The following is an 18988-nucleotide window of genomic DNA, read 5'->3' as shown; positions in this document are numbered from 1 at the left end:
TGGGTCCCCATTACTTACTGTATTAGCATTTCAGTTCAGGACCCTTAAACACAGGGAGAGATGTGGGGCCAGACACAGTGCTTCATGGCAGGATCACCTTGGGCAAGGTAATAACCTCTCTAAACCTCACGTATTCTTCATGACTTTTAATTATGGATTTTATACACTTATCTATTTAATGCTTAATCTGTTTCAATAGATTACATTGTAGGAGGCTAGAGGTGTTGTCTAGAGCCCCCAAACCTGGATCAACACTGAATCAATGCCTGGCAGACAGTTCGCACCCAGGAAATAATTAAGGCCCCCAATACCCTCTGTTTCAGAGTCGTGGGGATGAAATGTGGTGATTCGTACGGAATGTTTAATGTGCATCGTGGGTGACCAAAGGCGAGCTTTCCTTTTGCCATTTAGTTTTTTTTATAATAAAAGTAATGAAAATTCACGTCCCGCAGCATGGCATTCGGGTTCCTATCTTTCAAACCTCACCCCTGCTGTTCTCTGTTTGCTGCAACACCTCACATTCAGAGCACAGCACCACCAACCAGCCCGCGTTCCCCCAGAGAAGCCAGGAATGTGGACATTCCGCCCCGCGTGGTGGGCATTATTCCCTCTGCCTTCCTCCCCAGGTTCAGACTCTCATTCCCTCGGGCTTGTCCTGGATGCTCTCCCGACCCACTGCCCCCACTGTGATGAATAGCTATGCTTGTGGTCGCCCCATGGACAGACACGAGGGTTGCACTTTTCCTGTTTGGAGGTCAGCGTGGCCATGTGACTTGCTGTGCACACGGGAAGTGAGGGGAAGTGATGTGTGTCACATCTGGCTCAGGGCTTTGAGAGCCACCTCACGCTTCGTGTGTTTTCTCTTCCCCTCTGGCTTGGTGACGGGCATTATTTGAGACAGTAGGTGTCTTTCTAGGTCTCTGAGAGACTTCAGTGAGCAGAGGCCGGCCACCAACCCACGCGGGACAAGCAGCTAAGGGAGGAGGCGCTGCTCGGGGAGGGGCTGTTTATCTCACTTAGCCTAGCGTGGCCCGAGTGAGGCCCTGCCTTTTCGGTTGTCCTGGAGCCCACCTTCCCACGCAGGTAACACTGGTGTCATGACGTGCTGGCTCGGCTGCATCCCTCAGGAAACAGCTTCCCCGGAGAGCAGGACACCCCACTGCTTCTGGAGCTGTGTACCCGTCGTACCTGGTCCAGGGTGTGCGTGTGCAGGATTGCTGAAGGACACGGGACCCGCTTGCTGAGAAGGGGTGGCAGGGTCTCCGCCGCTGGAGCTGGGAAGTAAGAGTGCCAGTATTATAAATAGAAATAGCAGTTTCTGAGAGGAGGCTGATGTTTTAGTTCAGATTCCTTGAGCTCAGATGGGCGGCTGTGCTTTGTCCCCCACAGGGGAGTTAAGGTGTTCCGAGGAAATGTCCTCTGTCCTTTGTAGAACGCTCAACGGGGCTGTGGGCACCTTAGCCTCCCCAGCCTCGCCCCGCCCTGTTCCAGGGACATCTTTACACCTTCAGTCTTGAAGGTGGAGCGTCTTGCGGGCTTGTGATCCCCAGCTACCCTTCCTTCGCTGCCCGGATTCCAGCCGAATTAGCAGAAGGGCTGTGGGTTGGCATTGGGCCTCCTGTTAGGATCCTGGTTACACAGGCCACAGGCCCTGCTGATTTCAACTAGCCCATGTGTTCACAAGTACCTTCACCTGCTGCCTTTTCTCACTTGAATCGTGCTTTATGGTCCTCTCCTAAAGATGGCACAAAGGCTAATGATCTCATAATAGTTGTCCTTTAAAAACATTACACTAAGAGCCACTTTATGCTTTGAATCCTGGCTTTTTCTTATCATCTGCATCTCTCTGCATAGCTATCCTCACGGCAGAATTTTCTGCTTTCACCGAGGAATTCTTTTTTTCTGATTTGCCAACTGGGGGAATGATGCAGTTCTTTCTCATGACAATTATTCAAGCAGCCTAGTTGTTCTAAAACCTAAGTCGTTGCTCTTAGTGTCCTTCTGTTCTTCTCTTCAAGCTAATGTCATCAAACTACTGCTGATTGAGCAAATATTATTGAGCTCCTATGCATTAAGGGTCAACCTACCCTGTGTCAGTGGGCTAGGTTTTCTTTTTTTTTTTTCCTGTAATATTTAATTCTTATAGCCACTCAAGATGGTAGGAAAAGCATTCCCTTTCTTTGGTTGGGGAAACTGAGGCCCAGAGAGGAAAGTAACTTTTCCACGGGCAAATAACTAAGGCAGGGGCTAAATCCCAGTAGATCTGAACTCACTTGCTTTGATCTTCCCTCACCATTCATTCATTTCTCTATGTCCCTGTTCATATGCTTTATACTGGACTTCAGTTAAAAGCATTGAACTTGGTTTTTGTCCTCACCAGACCTCAGAATGTTTCTCAGGGGTCTCTTCCAAGAAGCATGTCCCAAACTACTCTCTTCTTGGCTGATTTTTAAGTTGCTAAAATAGTGTCTATCCCATAGCCGCCTGTGTCTCAGTGGGTTGGAAGTATTTGTCTCTGTATGTTTCCCCCTACACAGTGGGCCCCCTGGGGGGTTAGAGGGGACCCGTCTTCTTCCTGTGTCCCTGGACAATGCCAGGGAGAGGGCGAGCACGCAGGAGGCCTGGTATCTGTGTCCTGAGTGGATGACCTAGACTCCTGGGTAGCGTCTGAGGGAATCAGGAGGATAGCAACAGTAAAAGGAAATCCTCTTGGAATCCAGTTTGGTGACTCACATTATTCAATCCAGTTTGGTGACTCACATTATTCAACGACTCTAAGCATCTGAAGACAAATTATGGAAAGCCAAAGCCAGAAATCTCAGCATGATCTTCAAAGCCTTATTTAACTTGAACCATTGTTCCTTGTCAAACCTACTCCTTTTCCGTGGCATGTTGGACACTAATAAGCCTGCTGGTTTGGGTTTGGTGCCAGCATGGAGTACAAAGACTCGCCTGTGTGTTCAGACAAGTGGGTGCAGGAGGTGAAGGTGATTGTCAGAGTCGAAAAATAACGTGGCTTCAGTCAGTTTTGTTCTTTCAACACCTCTGGAAACTCATCGTCTTAGAAGCATCCCATGGGCTGGCAGATTGCAGGGCCTCAAGGAGTGTGTTGGCTTCATTAATGCGTTAATGGCCTTGAAGGGGTGTTCGAGTAGCAGGGAGCCTTGAAAACTCAGTTCATCGTTGGAGTTATCACACACGCATGCAAGCGTGAACACACAAGTACTTGCAAACACTCATGCACACTCATGCAGATTTTGGGCAATGGATTCCTTTTGGGAGGAGTTGCCTGGGGTACCCCATGAGTGAACCCTACTCGGGTCCCTGCAAATCCAACTGACAGCTCTAGGCAGAGTCCTGTTTCTCCTCCACTCCCTCCCCCACCGATGACTCTGCTTTTTCTTTCTGGTTCACCGAGAGTTGGAGAAAAGTACAGTTGATGGGACATGGTCATGCATTCCCACATCGTTTTTCATTGATCTTGAAACACAAACATTAACTATTTCTAATTGTAGGTCTGTTATGGTTCATATGACACATGAACGTGGCCAAATGATTTTATGTATGATGCGTGTATGTGCATTATTCTGTTGGCTGTGCGTCTTTCTGCCCTTCTAACAAGCAGCCTTCTCACAATAGCTCCCTTCCAGACCTATCCCCAGTGCATTTGCCACACTCTTTGTGCCTCCTTTCCCTCAATTTCCACCTCATGCCTGGACTCTGGCATGAACCTGAGGTATTTGAGGGAAGGGACAGGATGTCAACTTCGTCTCCACTTCCAGTGCCGGGTACACAGCAAGTCTGTTTAGGTCTTGACTCTGAATTGTGGGTATTCTGGGCAGACTGATGCTTTGGTTTTCTCACATCGTAACATTCTTCGAAAGTTACTTCTTCATTTATTTAGAGAGAGGCTGAGTGTTATATGTGTTAAGAACCAAGTAGCCAGACCCCTGTGGCAGCTCTCATTCTCCTCTGTTGTCCTAAGCAATTCTGTTCACTCCTAAACTTCCATATCTCACCTAAGCAAGCAAAACCCTAGAGTAAACTGCCTCCATCCAGCCTGGAAGGTATTAAGGTCATTGAGGTCATTAAGCTGACCCTTTGGGGTTGGGTTAAAGGAAATCGTAGCTATCTACATGCAACCCCTCTGCCCCCACCCCAGGCTGCAGGGCTTCTTCTAATTGTATATTTTATTGTCACTGAGAAACTTTTCATATAATGTTCATTTCTTCATCTTGTTTTTTTCCAGTAATGGCTAAGCATTCTTTATAGATCGTCCCCAAATCTAGCTGATCCACCTTTTAATCGGGTCTTAGGTTCAATTAATATTCATTGAAGGAACGCTGAATATGATCTGAATAGAAGCAAGGCAGCAGGTGCTGTTAGGAGGATCTGACCCACGGGAACAGTCTTTTCCTGCTAGAAGCTCTCTTGTTTCCCATTATCCAAAAGACCTCAGCAGTGTAGAAATTTAATATATGTTACTCCCTTTAACCTATGAAATGTTAGACTGATTGCTGGCACAAGTGACAAAACTATATGGTTTACTTTTCACCGTAATCCTTTTCTTTGGAGCTGTGTATGATAGTATCTTGCCATGACGAACATTTGTATTTCTTGATTTCTCTAAAGCCTTCGCAGTTTATTTTAGGTAGGTATAAGAGGGCACGGGATCTTCGGATTTATGACCAGATTGTTTCCTGTTGTAAACAAGGCGTCAAGTATTTCTGCGTCCTCACCAAGGTTACACAGAAGTCAGGGCAGAACTTGGGGCTAGATCTCAGCTCCTGAAGCCCCGGCTCAGCATCCTGTTCACTCGTGTGTATCATTGGCCCTTTCAAGCAAAGAAGACTTTGTGGAGGTACATCTTATGTTCCCGGAATGATCTGTGTTAGCAAAGCGATATAGACTACCTGAGTAGGACCTTTCTCAGCTAGAACAATGGAAGCTGGAGATCAGTGACAATAATAACATTTGGTAAGGGTTTTCTTCTTAGCACTTCATGTGCTGTTTCCTTTAATCCCCATGACAATCTACAAAGTTGGTGCTGTTACCAACCCTACATTTCAGGTGACGAAACGAGGCCCACAGGGTCACATAACTTGCTCTTGGTCACCCAGGCGGAGTAAGGGATGAGCCAGAATTCAAACCCACCCTCTTAACCACCAGCCTCCCCCATCTGAGCTCTAATAATTCATCATGACGATTCCTGAACGTCTTCCCCTAGTGCCAGGTTGTTTTATGTACTTTAAGTCATAAGAAATGAATAATATTTTAAAAGCATAAAATATAAATCATTTTGCATCACCATTCAGAAAGAATAAATGATCAGGCTGGTGATGATTTAACTTAACATGTAGTATGATATTGAATCTGAAGATACTGGAACAAGATAACAAGAGATCACAGAAAAGTTGTGTCAAGTGCAAGGTCTTGGTGTTCTTCTGGGTAGATTACATGGCCCTTCAAGAGTGAGATAGACCGGTATTCCCTGTTTAAGTACACTCCTTATAGAGAAGGTAAAGCTCCAGAGGCAGAGGGGATACTGGCTCATTTTATAGAACCCAGAGCTTCAGAATAAAGGAATATTCAGCTTAATCGGTGTTTTTAAAGTTTGTCAAGTGAGGGATAGAAAGAAATCATAGTTGCGTGTGTGTATGTGTGTGCAGTAGAGGAAAAAAAAAAAATGTGCTCTCGCTTTATCCCGTGCCATCACGTGGACAGCAATGATTTAATTCAGGACAGGATGATACATGGGCAATATAAAATCAAAACTAGCTACGGCAGCCTGCTTTAATTGTCCCCCTGCCCGTTTCCCCCTCAGCTCCTCCCAGGCAAGGCCGGCTTCCTCATTGATCCGCTGATGCGTTTCCTGGTCCCTGTCAACGCCAAGTGCTCACTTAAATGTTTGTTTTTACATGATCCCGTTAAACCAAGAACAGGCATATTCAAAAGGAAAGACAAACTCTTGGGCCACACATGAGCAGTAGTTTCCAAGATTTTCCATTAAGTCACCCCAACTTGGAGCGTGTAAGTGATGTTACTGGGATTCAGGCTCAGGACCTGACGCTTCCTTCCATCTCCACGGCTCTTTTCCCTCCCTGTCTTTCTAAATCCCTGAGCCCGAAGCCTCTCCAGACATCGCACCTGCTGGCTGGAGAAGCCTTACATCTGCCACCGTGTCCCACCCGGCGCCTCCAAACCAGCCCCAGCGCAGGAGCAGACCCCAAGTCTCCTCCCAGATGGCTGCCCGGACACCGGCTGCCTTTTCTGGGGGGTTGTACAGGGGTTCCCCTGCTCTTCCTCCAGCTCAGTGTCACTGCTGGTCTGTCGTGTAGCTGCGGCCAGATCTGCAGCCGGACACTGAACATGGTGATCATCTTAAAAGTGTGTCTTCTACTTTACGGGGTGCTTTGAGGACAGCGGCTGGATTCTTTTGATATCCCCCGTAACTCAGAACAATTTTAGGAACATTGTGGGTGCCTTGCAAAAGCAATCACCTCTGGGCAGAGTCTGGACCTCAGGCATCACCAGTGTCTGCAGGCTTACCTATCAGTCTTCCCCACCCCCCACCTTCACCTTACTTGGCAGCTAATACCCGTCTGGGACCTTCATAAAAATCAGGAGTTTTCACATAAATATCCACAGTTGAATCTTGAAAACTTCAAAGATCGGGTCACGCTGGTCCTTTGTCTCCAACGAGACGAGTTGGGGGGTTGAGAGCAGCTGTGTCCTTAAGACAGATCCATACGTGACTGCCTGCTGCAGTCCCCGCCGACCAGCCAGCTTTGTGACTAGATGTCACCTGTTACCCCAGGAAATACACAGCAGTCCCAGGAAAACTCCTTGTCTTTGCTTTTACCGGTAAGGGCTGTGTATTCGTCGGCACGGGCAGCTGTAACGAAATACCAGAGACCACGTGGCTAAATCAACAGCAAACATTCTTTCCCACAGTTGTGGTGGTGTCTGGGAAGTCCAAGATCAAGATGCCCCCAGGTTCAGCTCCTGCCGAGAGCCCTCTTCCCGGCTTGCATGTGTCCTCACATGGCGGAGAGAGACAGCCCTGGTCTCTCTTCTTCTTACCCCGCCACTAATCCTGTCCTGGGTCCTTCCCTTATGACCTCATCTAAATCTAATTATCTCCCAGAATCCGCACCTCCAAATACCATCCCATTGTGGATTAAGGCTTTAACATACGAATTTTGAAGGAACACAGATACTCAGTCCAGAGAAGCAGGCTCAAGAAATGAGATAAATCCTCCCTCCACTTTGCTCATCTAGGGGAAGAATTTCCTTTGGTTTGCTCATATTTATTTTCAGCAGCAAATTATTCTAATGTTCTCTGCCCTCACATGAGAGAAGCACAGATTTCCATGTGTCTCTCATCCAGTGGGGTGGGGATCAGGTGACCTGGATTTCCAATTCAGTTTAGCCCCTGCGTGCTTGACCCTGGGGTTCCCACGCTCCTCCTACCTTACCTCCCCCTCCTGCGGGGGGATAAGGATGGGACAAGATGATGGCACGTGGCCCTTGGGCTTCTGATTGCCTGTGGGTCTTTTTGCCGGCTATTTCTGGGGAAATGCTAGGGATTCATGGCTGCTGGCCACCTGCGGGGTGATGATGACTGTCTGCCCAGCCGTGGAAGCGCCCACAGTCACGCGGCCCCCCGTGGGGAGGCTGGGTCGCACCTGGAGCAGGGACTGAAGCTGCACGTCCCCAGGTACCCTAAGGCGGTGGATCTCGGGTCTTCCGTGTGCTAGCACGGCCCCTTCTCCCGTCAGCTGCACGAATAATCAGAGAGGCCCGTCCGCCCCCCTGTCCCAGAGCTCGCTCTGCTGCCTGTATGTGTCTCTGCTTCTAATGAAGGATTTATTTAGGTCACCACTGCCCTCTGTGCACAGCCAGGCAGATTGAACATGGTGAGGAGCTCCTCCTCCTCCTCCCTCCCCGGGGCCCCGCCGAGGCCGCACACCTGGCCGCTCCTCCTGGGTGCGGGGGGCGTTTACGGGGGGCCCACCGCGTGGCCCTTCACAGACAGAGAGCCTGCATCCTTCCTCCACGTCACCGTCCTCTCTTCCTCGAGCCTCTGTCTGGTTGAGTCACTGCAGTACTTTGGATCGTGAACAAATGCGTTTGACTAATTATCATCCCCAGATCCCATTTATACTGCACAGCCTGCGTTTTTTTTTTTTTTTTTTAAGGGACAAAAATAGCTACCCTGATTTGAGGGCTTGCCATGGGCCAGGCAATATGGCAATATCCTCAGCTTCCACACAGACCGTTTTAGTTAATCCTCCCAATTAGTATATAGAGCCAATGGGTTCTATCTAAGGCTCCAAGTTTCAATGCCGTCTTGTGGATGTGAAATTATAGAGCTGAGATTTGAGCTGGCGTTTTTGGCTCTAAATCCTCTGTTCATTCCAGTATGTCCCCTCCACCCCCCTCTGCAGCTAATTCCACCTCTGTGGCCAGGCCGATCCCTGTCTATTTTGTCTACCACAGTGGTTACCGATCCTGGAATTAAAAACAAACTGCCCCAACAATAGGAAGAAACAAAAACCAAAGGAACACTGGCCGCCCCCGGCCCCAGGCCAAGGCGATCAGAATATGGACCCGAATGGCCCAGGCATTTGGAACTCACCGGGTCCTTGCCATTCTAAGGGCTGAGGGTGGGCAGCCCAGTTCCCCGGGGAGCTTGTTAGAAACACGGACACTTGGGCCTCTCTCCAGACCTCCTGGATTAGAAACTGCGTTTTGAACCAGGTCTCCCAGGGACTGGTGTGCATGTCTGAGTTTGGAAAACACTGTGCTAGGCAGTGTGGCATCCAGAGCTCCTGGGAAGGACGCTGAACTCACCCGCCACCTGCAACTACTCATCCAGGTCCTTCAGCCCTAATCTCTCCTCTCATTTGGAGAAGGATGTTATGTGGATTGGCTTCAGACCTCCTATGGGGCAGGTTGCATTTATCATCCTCATGGTATCCTGGAGTTCTCAGAGGCTCAGAAACAGCAGTGCGATAGAAATTTTCTGGCCCCAAATCCCTGCCACAGCATGTGGCCCTCCCTGGCTTGCCCAGGTACCTCCTTCCTTCAGTCCTGTGGAGTTCTGTTCATTATCCAGGTAGCCTTTTGTGAATATGGAAACTCCCAGCACTGCTGTGGATGGTAGGCAGGATAGAAAGGATGGAGGATTCAGTGTTCAAAAAGTCCTCTTCTTTCTTGAGGGGAAAATGGAGCCAACTACACTTCCTTTCCCCAGACAGTAAGTGTGACCCGGGGAAACTTACTTACATGATGTGGACTGACCTTGGGTCTTTTCTGCCCTGCACCCTTTCCACCCCATGTGAGGTAGGCCTCACAGCAATTACCATAAGCAAATCCAGACAAAGGCGGGTGTCAACATTTGTTGAAGAGTGTCATGTGCAGGCAATTTCAAGAAAATAAATATTTATAGAATTCTTGAGATATCACAGTCCTTTCATAGACTGACAGGCACAAGCTGAATCTGTTTCCTCTTTCTCGGTTTCCAAGATGACCTGCCAAGGATGGAAAGTTGACACTACTGTAACGTGCCCTTAAGTAGTGGTTTAAAGGTGAAAGTGAAGATGTTTTTGACTCCTAAAGATGCACCAAAAAACAAAAACCAAAACACTGTTGATTGCTCAGAAGTTTGGTTGGATATGGAAATGACAGTTCTGTTGTGCTTACTGAGGTTTCAGTACATTCCAGAAAATTAAATCACTCAGCACCCTTGGATGCTTGTTTTTGTCTGGCAGTATAATAGCTCTAGTCCTTTCTCCTCTTCTCGTCTTCCTGGGGAAGCTCTCTCCTCTGCCTGGAATGCATGCCCCACTGCCCACAGGGGGGCAGCACCATTCAAAGAAAAAGAAGCACAGGGGGCTTTAGAGATGGCCCATGGAATGTTCCTTCTCTCACTTCTTAGGTCTATGACCTTGAGAAGGTCATTGAACCTTAATAGCATGTTTGCGTATCTGTCATGGGGAGAAAGGCCGGGCATTCTCATTTGCTGAAAGTCTGCTGGGTGCCAAGCCCTGTGCTATATATTTGGCAAGGGTAATATTACTTACTGTTGATGGCATCCACGTGGAAGGAGGTTTTGCCCATTTTGCAGAATGGCATGTTGAGCCCCAGACAAGGAAGACACTTATCTGAGTTCAGAGAGCTAGAAGAACACTAGCCCGCTTCTGCCCAATTGCAAAAGCGCCTTTGCTTTTCCACTACCATACGTTACCTTTTCATTGCTTCAAAAAAGGAAGATAAAATGGGAATAACTACCTCTTGGTTTTGTTGCGAGTATTAGAAGAGATAATTTATGCACTCGGACTCACCCCCTGGCACGCACTGGGTGCCCAGTTAGTAATCTCCTTTCCATCCCTTTCGTTAAATCCCTTAAACAACTTGTGGTTGAGTGTTTCGAGCATCCCTGTTACCCTAGAGGAGCTTCTGGTCTGTGCCAGCTCTGTGACTAGTTCTTGTGGAGGGGCTGGAGGGGTGTCCTGCAGACAGAGGGATTACATAGGCAGTGCCATTTCTGATGCATTAAATTTACCACTCGTGGAATATTCTAGTTATTTCACTTTCTGCACAAATATGTTGCAGTGGTGGGACTGAGGGAATACATTGTAGTTAATTACATTTGAAATCTAGGTCATGATGTGAATTATGTAATAAGAAGACTTAAGGAGAAAATTAAAATATCTTGAAGGGTTATTTCACTGTTTCCCCTCCTTTTTTAATTAAAATATTTTCTAGACTCTCAGGTGATCTTGTCCAGTCACCATTAGGAATCTTGACACCTGGTTTCTGCCTGATTCTCTCAGGATGAAGAACTCACTACCGTTTGATACAGTGTTTTTCGTAGACAAACTGTTCAGGATGTCTTTCTATTGAATTAAAAGCCCTTCTCGGTACCTTGGGCCATTTGCTTGAACTTCCGCTACATTTGACATGTTCATTCAGCAAGTAGGATCTCTAGCACCTCCTGTGCACAGAAATCATGCCAGGCCCAGAGAGAGAGTCAGGACACTTGGGAGGCTCTGACATTGGCATTGTCGGGCGGAGGGGCAGACTGCAAACAAGCACATATAGTTTTGGATAGTACATGAGGAATATAAAACGGGATGATGGGAAAGAATGTGGTGGGCCCATGTTGTAGGGAAAGCCAGTGTTTGAAATAAAACTGGAATGACAGGAAAGAGCCAGCCCCAAAAAGCCTCGGACCCAGCGTCCTGGAAAGAGGGAGCAGCAAATGTTGTCCCTGGCATGTGATCAACACTTTCACAGTGGGGCCCAAGGAAGCCTGGTGTTGCTGACGGGGAAGACTCTTGCCTTTTGAATTTTTGCAGCTCAGGGCTTGGTTTAGCACAGCAGGACCAAGAAAATAGCATCTTTGATAAAGGGGAGTGAACAGAGAGGGAGCTAGATCTCTTTTTGGGACCTTTTAACCCATCTACAAAGGGAAGGGGAGGTTTTGTTTTGCTCATCCTTCCAAGAAATCCTCATCAAAGGATCATTACCAGGCATGAATTTCAACAGGACCAGAGAAGCTCACCGTCAGGCCCAGGAACTACTTGTACCCTAACTCCAGACATCGCCAAGGAGTAAAAGGGGCAGCAACATCCCTGGCTTTGTCTGCTCAGACGGAGTTTGGATCCTAGTTCAGCCTCTACCTTTCTGGACAAACCTCTGAATTTCCCTGAGCCTCACTTTCTTGTAGTGAAATCAGTTCTCCTGAGGACTTGCAGTGAGCATCACAGGGGCCCCGGTGCAAGGTTGCCAGCCTAGTGTCTGCTCAGTTACAAGTGCTGCAGATGGGAGCATTGCTTTTGGTGAGGCAGGTGGCCTGGGTTCCAGGTGCTGTTGAGCATTCTCTCCTGGCCCATGCCAGCTCAGGGCTCCAAGCTTCCAGAAGGTTCCATGTGTTCAATATTACCTGGTTCACTTCTGGAGGGAGGATGATCAGTTTGCCTTTGTGCTGCCTTAAGTTCAAACTTGCCTTCCTCCTGATTTGTGAGTGGGGTGGGGGGTCTGACTATCCAGAGAGCCCTTTCTTCACTTACATTAAGAATTGCAACTCTGCTCAGTGCTGGGTACCTTTGTGCTGCCCCTCCAGCTTCCACCAGCCACACATCATGGCCTTGAGATGTGCTATAGGAGTAAATGGATACTCAGATTCTGGATTCTGAAGACTTGGTAAAAAAAAAATGCAAAATATCCCCTTAATTTTGTATAGGGATTATGTGTTTATATAGGGATTATGTGATATTGTTTTGGATCTTTGGGTTAAGATAAAAATATTTCTTTTTTTTTTAATGTGGCTCCTGGGTCATTTGAACATTTATAATAAAAGCTATAATAATAGATGCTTTGTCATAGGGCGAGATGTGACTAAGTGTCAGACACATAGAAATAAATGGTGGTTACTGTCACCTTTGGGGGGGGGACTGTTGCCTTCATGAGCATCTCTTGATTGCCTATGAATAATGGAATTTTTCTGGGAATATAGTAAAAATGTATGTTATCCTTTTATTTATATAATTCATCTGCTGCATGACTACCGTGGGGAAGGTGCTGTACTTGGCATTATGGAGGGGAGAAGGTATTGGTAAGAACAGAAAGTTAATCTTATAACTTAGTTAACATGTCGGATAGGTAGCTTAGGTTCAATAAATTTGGATATTTGTCTGATAAGTGAAAAAGTGCATATGTGGCTCACGTTAATATTTCTATTGAAGAGTGCTTATAGATATATGTCACCTCATTTCAGTCTCAAGGAAACCATCTGAGGTGGGTGGACTTATTACCATTTTACAGATGAGGAAACTGAGGCTAAGAGTGGTTAAGCCGCTTTGACTGAAGTCAGACCCAGAGCCACATTCCTGACCCCAGAGCCTGGCTAATTCCCGTCGACTCCCCTACTGAATAGAACAAATGTGTGAGTCTGACTCAGTGCTGCTCTATCCCAACCCTTTGTGTCAGCGGATTCTGGACTCGGTGGCCTGGGACTTTGTCACGGCTCGCTAGGTTTTTGAGGGTCTTCCTTCTTTAGGTCCCCCAAAATATTGCCCTTATTAGTCTATGAAGGCCACATGCTAGGGAGAAGGCAATAATGGCAGATAGATAGAACTGGAATTCCGGAGCCACGAGGTCTAGGCCTGGGTTTTCTATGTGACCTTAGACAAGCCGTCTTGGGCCTCCTGGCTCTCATGTGCTCTGACGTCAGGATCAGTGTGGCTCCGGGGTCCTGGCTCACAGGTTCACCTGAGCTTGAGGGTCATCTCTTTTCTGAGAGTGTTACTAAAAGGCCCAGAAGTTCTAGCCGTGCCACTGAGGTCAAATTATCCAACTACCACAGGAGGAAGTTGGCTCTCAGTGACCACTGTGTGTGTGTGATATGTATTATATATGTATTTAGATGTCCATATATGTGTGTGTATATACATATGCATGTCTTATCTGTGTATATATGTAAAACTTAACTAGAGTTCTGTACGTATACACGCTCTACATATGTGTGTGTGTGTGTATATATAGTTCATACATATACACACTTCTCTCTATATATATAGTGTGTGTATGAGATTTTAGCTAAGTTTTTTTTTTCTATATACCTCAAATATTTTTGGAATGTAGAAGGCTTTAAACATTTATTACATTTTTAGAAAGTATTAAAGTAGAAGTGGGGAGCTTTTAAATTACTAACTGCCCATTTTTTTTTGTTTTTTTTGTAAAAAGTACATATATATATGTATATATTTATACATACATATATATATGTATATATTTATACATACATATATATACATTATGTATGTATTTAGGTTCTTCTCTGTTGATAATTTCCTTTTAGGAAAAAAAAAGAAACTCAGATGTGCACTATACTAATCAGTATGCCTCATAATAGAGGAGAAAAAGCATGAATAGTTAGACCAGATGAATTTCAGATCTGGCCTCTGATTCTGTCCCCTTAGGTGTTGAAGGATTGGGATCTGTGGTTGTTTTCTGAGTCTGAATACAGAGCTAGGAGATGGGGTCAGCAATACTCATCACTGACAGTAGTGTGATCTAGGGGCACCTGGGGGGCTCAGTCCGTTAAGCACCTGACTCTTAATTCAGCTCAAGTCATGATCTGAGGGTCATTAGATCGAGCCCTACGTCAGGCTCCACACTAGCTTAACATTCTCTCTCTCCCTTTCCCTCTGCCCCCCTCACCTCGGTCTCTCTCTCCCCCACTCTTAAAAAAAAAAAAAAAAAAGAATAGAGCTATTTAGTATGGAGTGGTTACTCTCCCCTGTACTTCACCCACCTCCCCCCTGCCTATGTGCACACGCATACAAGAGCAAACACACATGCACAGACATACACAAGCATGCCTATGCACAGGTGTACATACACACCCCAAACATGTAAAAGGCAAGCACAGTGGCATCCATTTGGTCAACCCATATGGGTCAGACCCACCCTGAGAAGGAAATGAAATTTGACTGAAACATACTAAAGCATTCAACTGAGTAAGGGAAAGTTCCATTAAATTGAGCTCATTCAATCGTAGAAAACTTTGGACCACATCTTGATCAGTCATCCCATCCTTCTTTTTTTCCCTAAATAATTAAGCCAGCTGATCTTGCAAGTCCCTTCTCCAGTTCTGTGATTCGCTAAAAATGTCCAGTTTTTAATTGCTTTTTTAAGTTAAGACATTTTAATATACATTTTTCAAAGCAGCTAATACAGTTGATATCTGAGGGAGGTAGTGCAATTGGTTTGATTATAAAAAATGGAAGACCATAAAAATTCTTCGTTTATACATTCTACACAAGTTTTAAACTAATAAAGTGAATTTTAAACCTGGCATAAAGAAGACGATGGGCCCTCTTGATGGAGAACATTTTTACTGGCTCTCTAAAGCCCACAGTCCCCAAGGCAGGCCTGTCACTCACCCTTCCCTAACTGTGTTAGGACAGATTACTTTCAAGAACTTCCAATGCCCTCTTCCTGGGAGACCGTCAAACACCTCTTAATGATGGTAGTTTATCGGTTCCCTGAAACACGGACATGACTCCTCTGTCCTTGGGAAGCTGCTGCCATTTGGCCCAGCAGTGGCTATGTCCTTGTGGGACTTCAATGCCTAAATGTTATAAAGTTCAGCTAGATAAAGAGGAGAAGGTATAAAGAGGGCCGTTTGTGGAAAGAGCCCTGCGTTCAGAGTTCTGAATTTGGGCTCTGAATTTTGAAGTGGACTAAATTCTCGTGTCGTTGGGCAAAATTCCTATCTATACCTGTCCTGCTTGCTACCTTGCACTGTAGGGTCACGGTGCCAGTCGACTGATGAGACTGCAAAACCACTTCATGAGCGGTACGACTTTGCACACGCGAAGGAGCTCTGCTCTTTCCAGCCCCCTCCGTGTTTACCCCTCTAGGCTCACTTCGAACACTTTCTCTGCCATGAGGCCATCCCAAGTTGTTCCAGGCAAAATGAGTGCACATGCGTCCTCATACCACCCTGCCTAAACTATAATCAGAGCATGCATAGCACTGAAGCCTGCAGTCAGGTGATAACAGTTAACCTTGGCCGCATTTATTCTGCAATACCAACCGCCCCAAAATGCAATGGCTTCTAGCCACAAGGGTGGATTCTCCCTCCCGAGAAAGGATGGCTGTGTTGCACACAGTGGGCTTGCATGTGACTGCTGTACATGTCTCTCACCTTCCTCTGGAACCCAGTGGCTGGCCGGGGCACGTTCTGCTCACGGTCATGGCAGAAGCGCAAGAGGGCAAGTGCAAACACACAAAGCTTCTCGAGACCGAGGCTGGGGAATGGCATCTTGTCATTTCCACTCACAAGCCATTGGCCAAACCCAAATGAAATCGCTGGGGAGCACACTCACCCCACAGTGAGGCCATAGCAAGAATTGGATGCAGGGAGGAGTAAAGAATGGGAGCTAATTGTTCAGTCTTTCATACAGGTTCGCCTGCCCTATTAGATGAGGAGCCCCCGGTGGGTGGCTGGGGACAGGAACAACGTCTGCTTCTATATCACCAGCCCCTCTGCCTGGGACTGGCAGGTAGTAGATATTTCAGTGATGTTTGCTGAGGTCCAAAAGACCTTTCCCACCCTTTCCTTTACAGCAGAGATTGGCAAACTCTGACCGCCGGGCCAAATCTGTCCATGATTTTGTGCACACAGAGAGCTGAACATATGAATTATTGAAAAAAATCAAAAGAAAATCATATTTAATGATGCATGAACATTATATGAAATTCAGATTTCAATATCCATAAGTAAAGTTTTATTGGAACACAACCACGCCCGTTCCTCTGTGTACTGTCTATGGCCACCTGAGCAAAACAGCATACTTGGAGTTGCCATAGAGACTGTGTCCTGCAAAGCCTAGAACATTTCCTATCTGGCCCTGTAGAAAAAGTGTTTGGCGCTCCCTGCGCGATCGGAAAGAAACGGAGGGAGCCCCAGAGAGGTGACTGCTGTACCCAAGACTACAGAGTTGTCAGCTCCAGGAAGCCCTGTATGTATTTGGGGTTAATATCTTTCCCCTTTATTTCCTAGTAACTGGCGGCCTGCGACACCCATGTGCCACTGATTAGGAGGCATCCCCCGCGGCAGCGCTTCATGACCCAGCGGCGCCGGGCCCAGTGAAGCCACCATGGTGTCCAGCACGGCCGCGCGGCTCCTGGGCGCGGTGCTGCTGGTGGCCCAGCTCCAGCTAGTGCCTTCCCGCCCCGCAGCGCCCGGGGACGCGCAGGGCCAGCCGGAGCTCGCGCGCAGAGCAGCCCCCCTCCAGGGTGAGGGCCGAGAGGGCGCGGCCCCCAACGGCTCGGCCCAGCAGCTGCCGCAGACCATCATCATCGGCGTGCGCAAGGGCGGCACGCGCGCGCTGCTGGAGATGCTCAGCCTGCACCCCGACGTGGCGGCCGCCGAGAACGAGGTCCACTTCTTCGACTGGGAGGAGCACTACAGCCAAGGCCTGGGCTGGTACCTGGGCCAGATGCCCTTCTCAGCCCCGCACCAGCTCACGGTGGAGAAGACCCCCGCGTACTTCACGTCGCCCAAAGTGCCTGAGCGCGTCCACAGCATGAACCCGGGCATCCGGCTGCTGCTCATCCTGCGGGACCCGTCCGAGCGCGTGCTGTCCGACTACACCCAAGTGTTCTACAACCACGTGCAGAAGCGCAAGCCCTACCCGTCCATCGAGGAGTTCCTGGTGCGCGACGGCCGGCTCAACGTGGGCTACAAGGCGCTCAACCGCAGCCTCTACCACGTGCACTTGCAGAACTGGCTGCGCTTCTTCCCGCTGCGCCGCATCCACATAGTCGACGGCGACCGCCTCATCAGGGACCCTTTCCCGGAGATCCAGAAGGTCGAGCGGTTCCTGAAGCTGTCGCCACAGATCAACGCCTCGAACTTCTACTTTAACAAAACCAAGGGCTTTTACTGCCTGCGGGACGGCGGACGGGACCGCTGCTTGCACGAGTCCAAAGGCCGGGCGCACCCCCAAGTTGACCCCAGACTCCTCAGTAAACTGCACGAATATTTTCACGAGCCAAATAAGAAATTCTTCGAGCTTGTGGGCAGGACATTTGACTGGCACTGATCTGCAATAACCTAGGCTCGGAACGTTTCCTATTGTAAGTTCTGGTGTATATCGGGGGAGGAAAAAAAAAAAGAGAATTTTAAAAGGGCATTTAAGCTATAATTTATTTGTAAAATCCATAAATTACTTCTGTACAGTATTAGATTCACAATTGCCATATATACTAGTTATATTTTTCTACTTGGTAAATTGAGGGCATTTTGTATTGTTTTTCATGGTTGTTAACATTGTGTAATATGTCTCTATATGAAGGAACTAAAATATTTCACTGCAAAAAAAAAAAAAAAAAAAAAGTCCTGGAGACCCTGTCTTTTTTGAATATAATTAACTTGCCCCAGACTCAAAATAGCTGTCTGTGTTGTACTTCTTGCAGAATCTATATTCCTTTGTTACTTTAAAAAGAAATGTTTTTCATGGCTATTATGCTTCTCTCTCGCCCTCTCCTTTCTTCATTGTTCATTTTAATTTTTAATGTCTCTCTGTGGTCATCAGATTTATTTTTTACTTGCATTGTGAGATTTGTCTTCACTGAGATCCCCTGTTATTCTGGAGGTGGCAGGTTCACCGACTCCCGACTTCAGCAGGTCCCTGAGCGTGGATTTTAACCCCCTGTTAACTCAGAGTGGACAAAGCAATATTAAGACTGGAGAAGTAGTTAATACTAACAAGAAGCTCCCTTGTCACACATCTTTGCCTCGAAGAGTGCTTGCATACATTTCTGATCTTAGCAATGGGCAAAACCTACAATAAAGGGGATGAAACCATTGGCCTTCAGAATGGTCTCAGGGCTGTGTACTTCACCCCAGGTGGCAATGGGTCTCTGGAAACCCACTTAGAGAAGAGAAATTGCAAACTGTATGTGTTCCCATCTTGTAGATTTTGTGGAAAGCCGACTCATGGTGTAGACAGACTTTTGCTTAGGTTGGGAGTCTGTTTATCTATTTCCTGAAAGATCGATATGCATTTATAGACACATAATTCCATATGCATTGAGACATAAATATGTGTGTGTTTTAAAATCAACTCTGAATGTGTAATCCTGAAATGGAAAGGAAACTTAAACTCCCAGGGGTCAAAATGGCAAAGAGAAAAGCACAAAGTGGAGGTAGAGCCTAAGGCAGCCCTTGTATCTGCACCTAGGGGAGAGAGGCCTGATTTCAAGTTCACTTCTACTCCTGAGCAGCTGACTTGTTGGAGGTGGTCACACAAGTCCCCCGAGTCTTGGTTTTCTCAGGCATTCTTATTCAGTCAGCCTTTTACAGAATTAAATACACTGGATATGTTTTCTTATTATGAAAGCAAAACACAATCATTATGTAAAACAAAAAAAAGAAATACAAAGAAGCAAAATAAACCCGTTT

At 47.0% G+C, this 18988-nt stretch overlaps 1 protein-coding gene across 1 annotated transcript in view; it reads left to right on the top strand.

Annotated features, from left to right (window-relative positions):
- Positions 1 to 18650, top strand: part of HS3ST1 (heparan sulfate-glucosamine 3-sulfotransferase 1) — a 30155-nt gene extending 11505 nt beyond the window's left edge. Inside the window, exon 2 of the mRNA XM_036112040.2 lies at positions 16583 to 18650. Coding sequence (XP_035967933.1) covers positions 16680 to 17627 — 948 coding nt within the window. The 5' untranslated portion in view covers positions 16583 to 16679 and the 3' untranslated portion in view covers positions 17628 to 18650. The remainder of the gene's footprint in view (positions 1 to 16582) is intronic.
- Positions 18651 to 18988: the final 338 nt, after the last annotated feature.

Source organism: Halichoerus grypus, chromosome 3 (assembly GCF_964656455.1).
Source record: "Halichoerus grypus chromosome 3, mHalGry1.hap1.1, whole genome shotgun sequence".
NCBI classification, from domain to species: domain Eukaryota; kingdom Metazoa; phylum Chordata; class Mammalia; order Carnivora; family Phocidae; genus Halichoerus; species Halichoerus grypus.
This window is presented reverse-complemented; position numbering and strand designations above follow the sequence as displayed.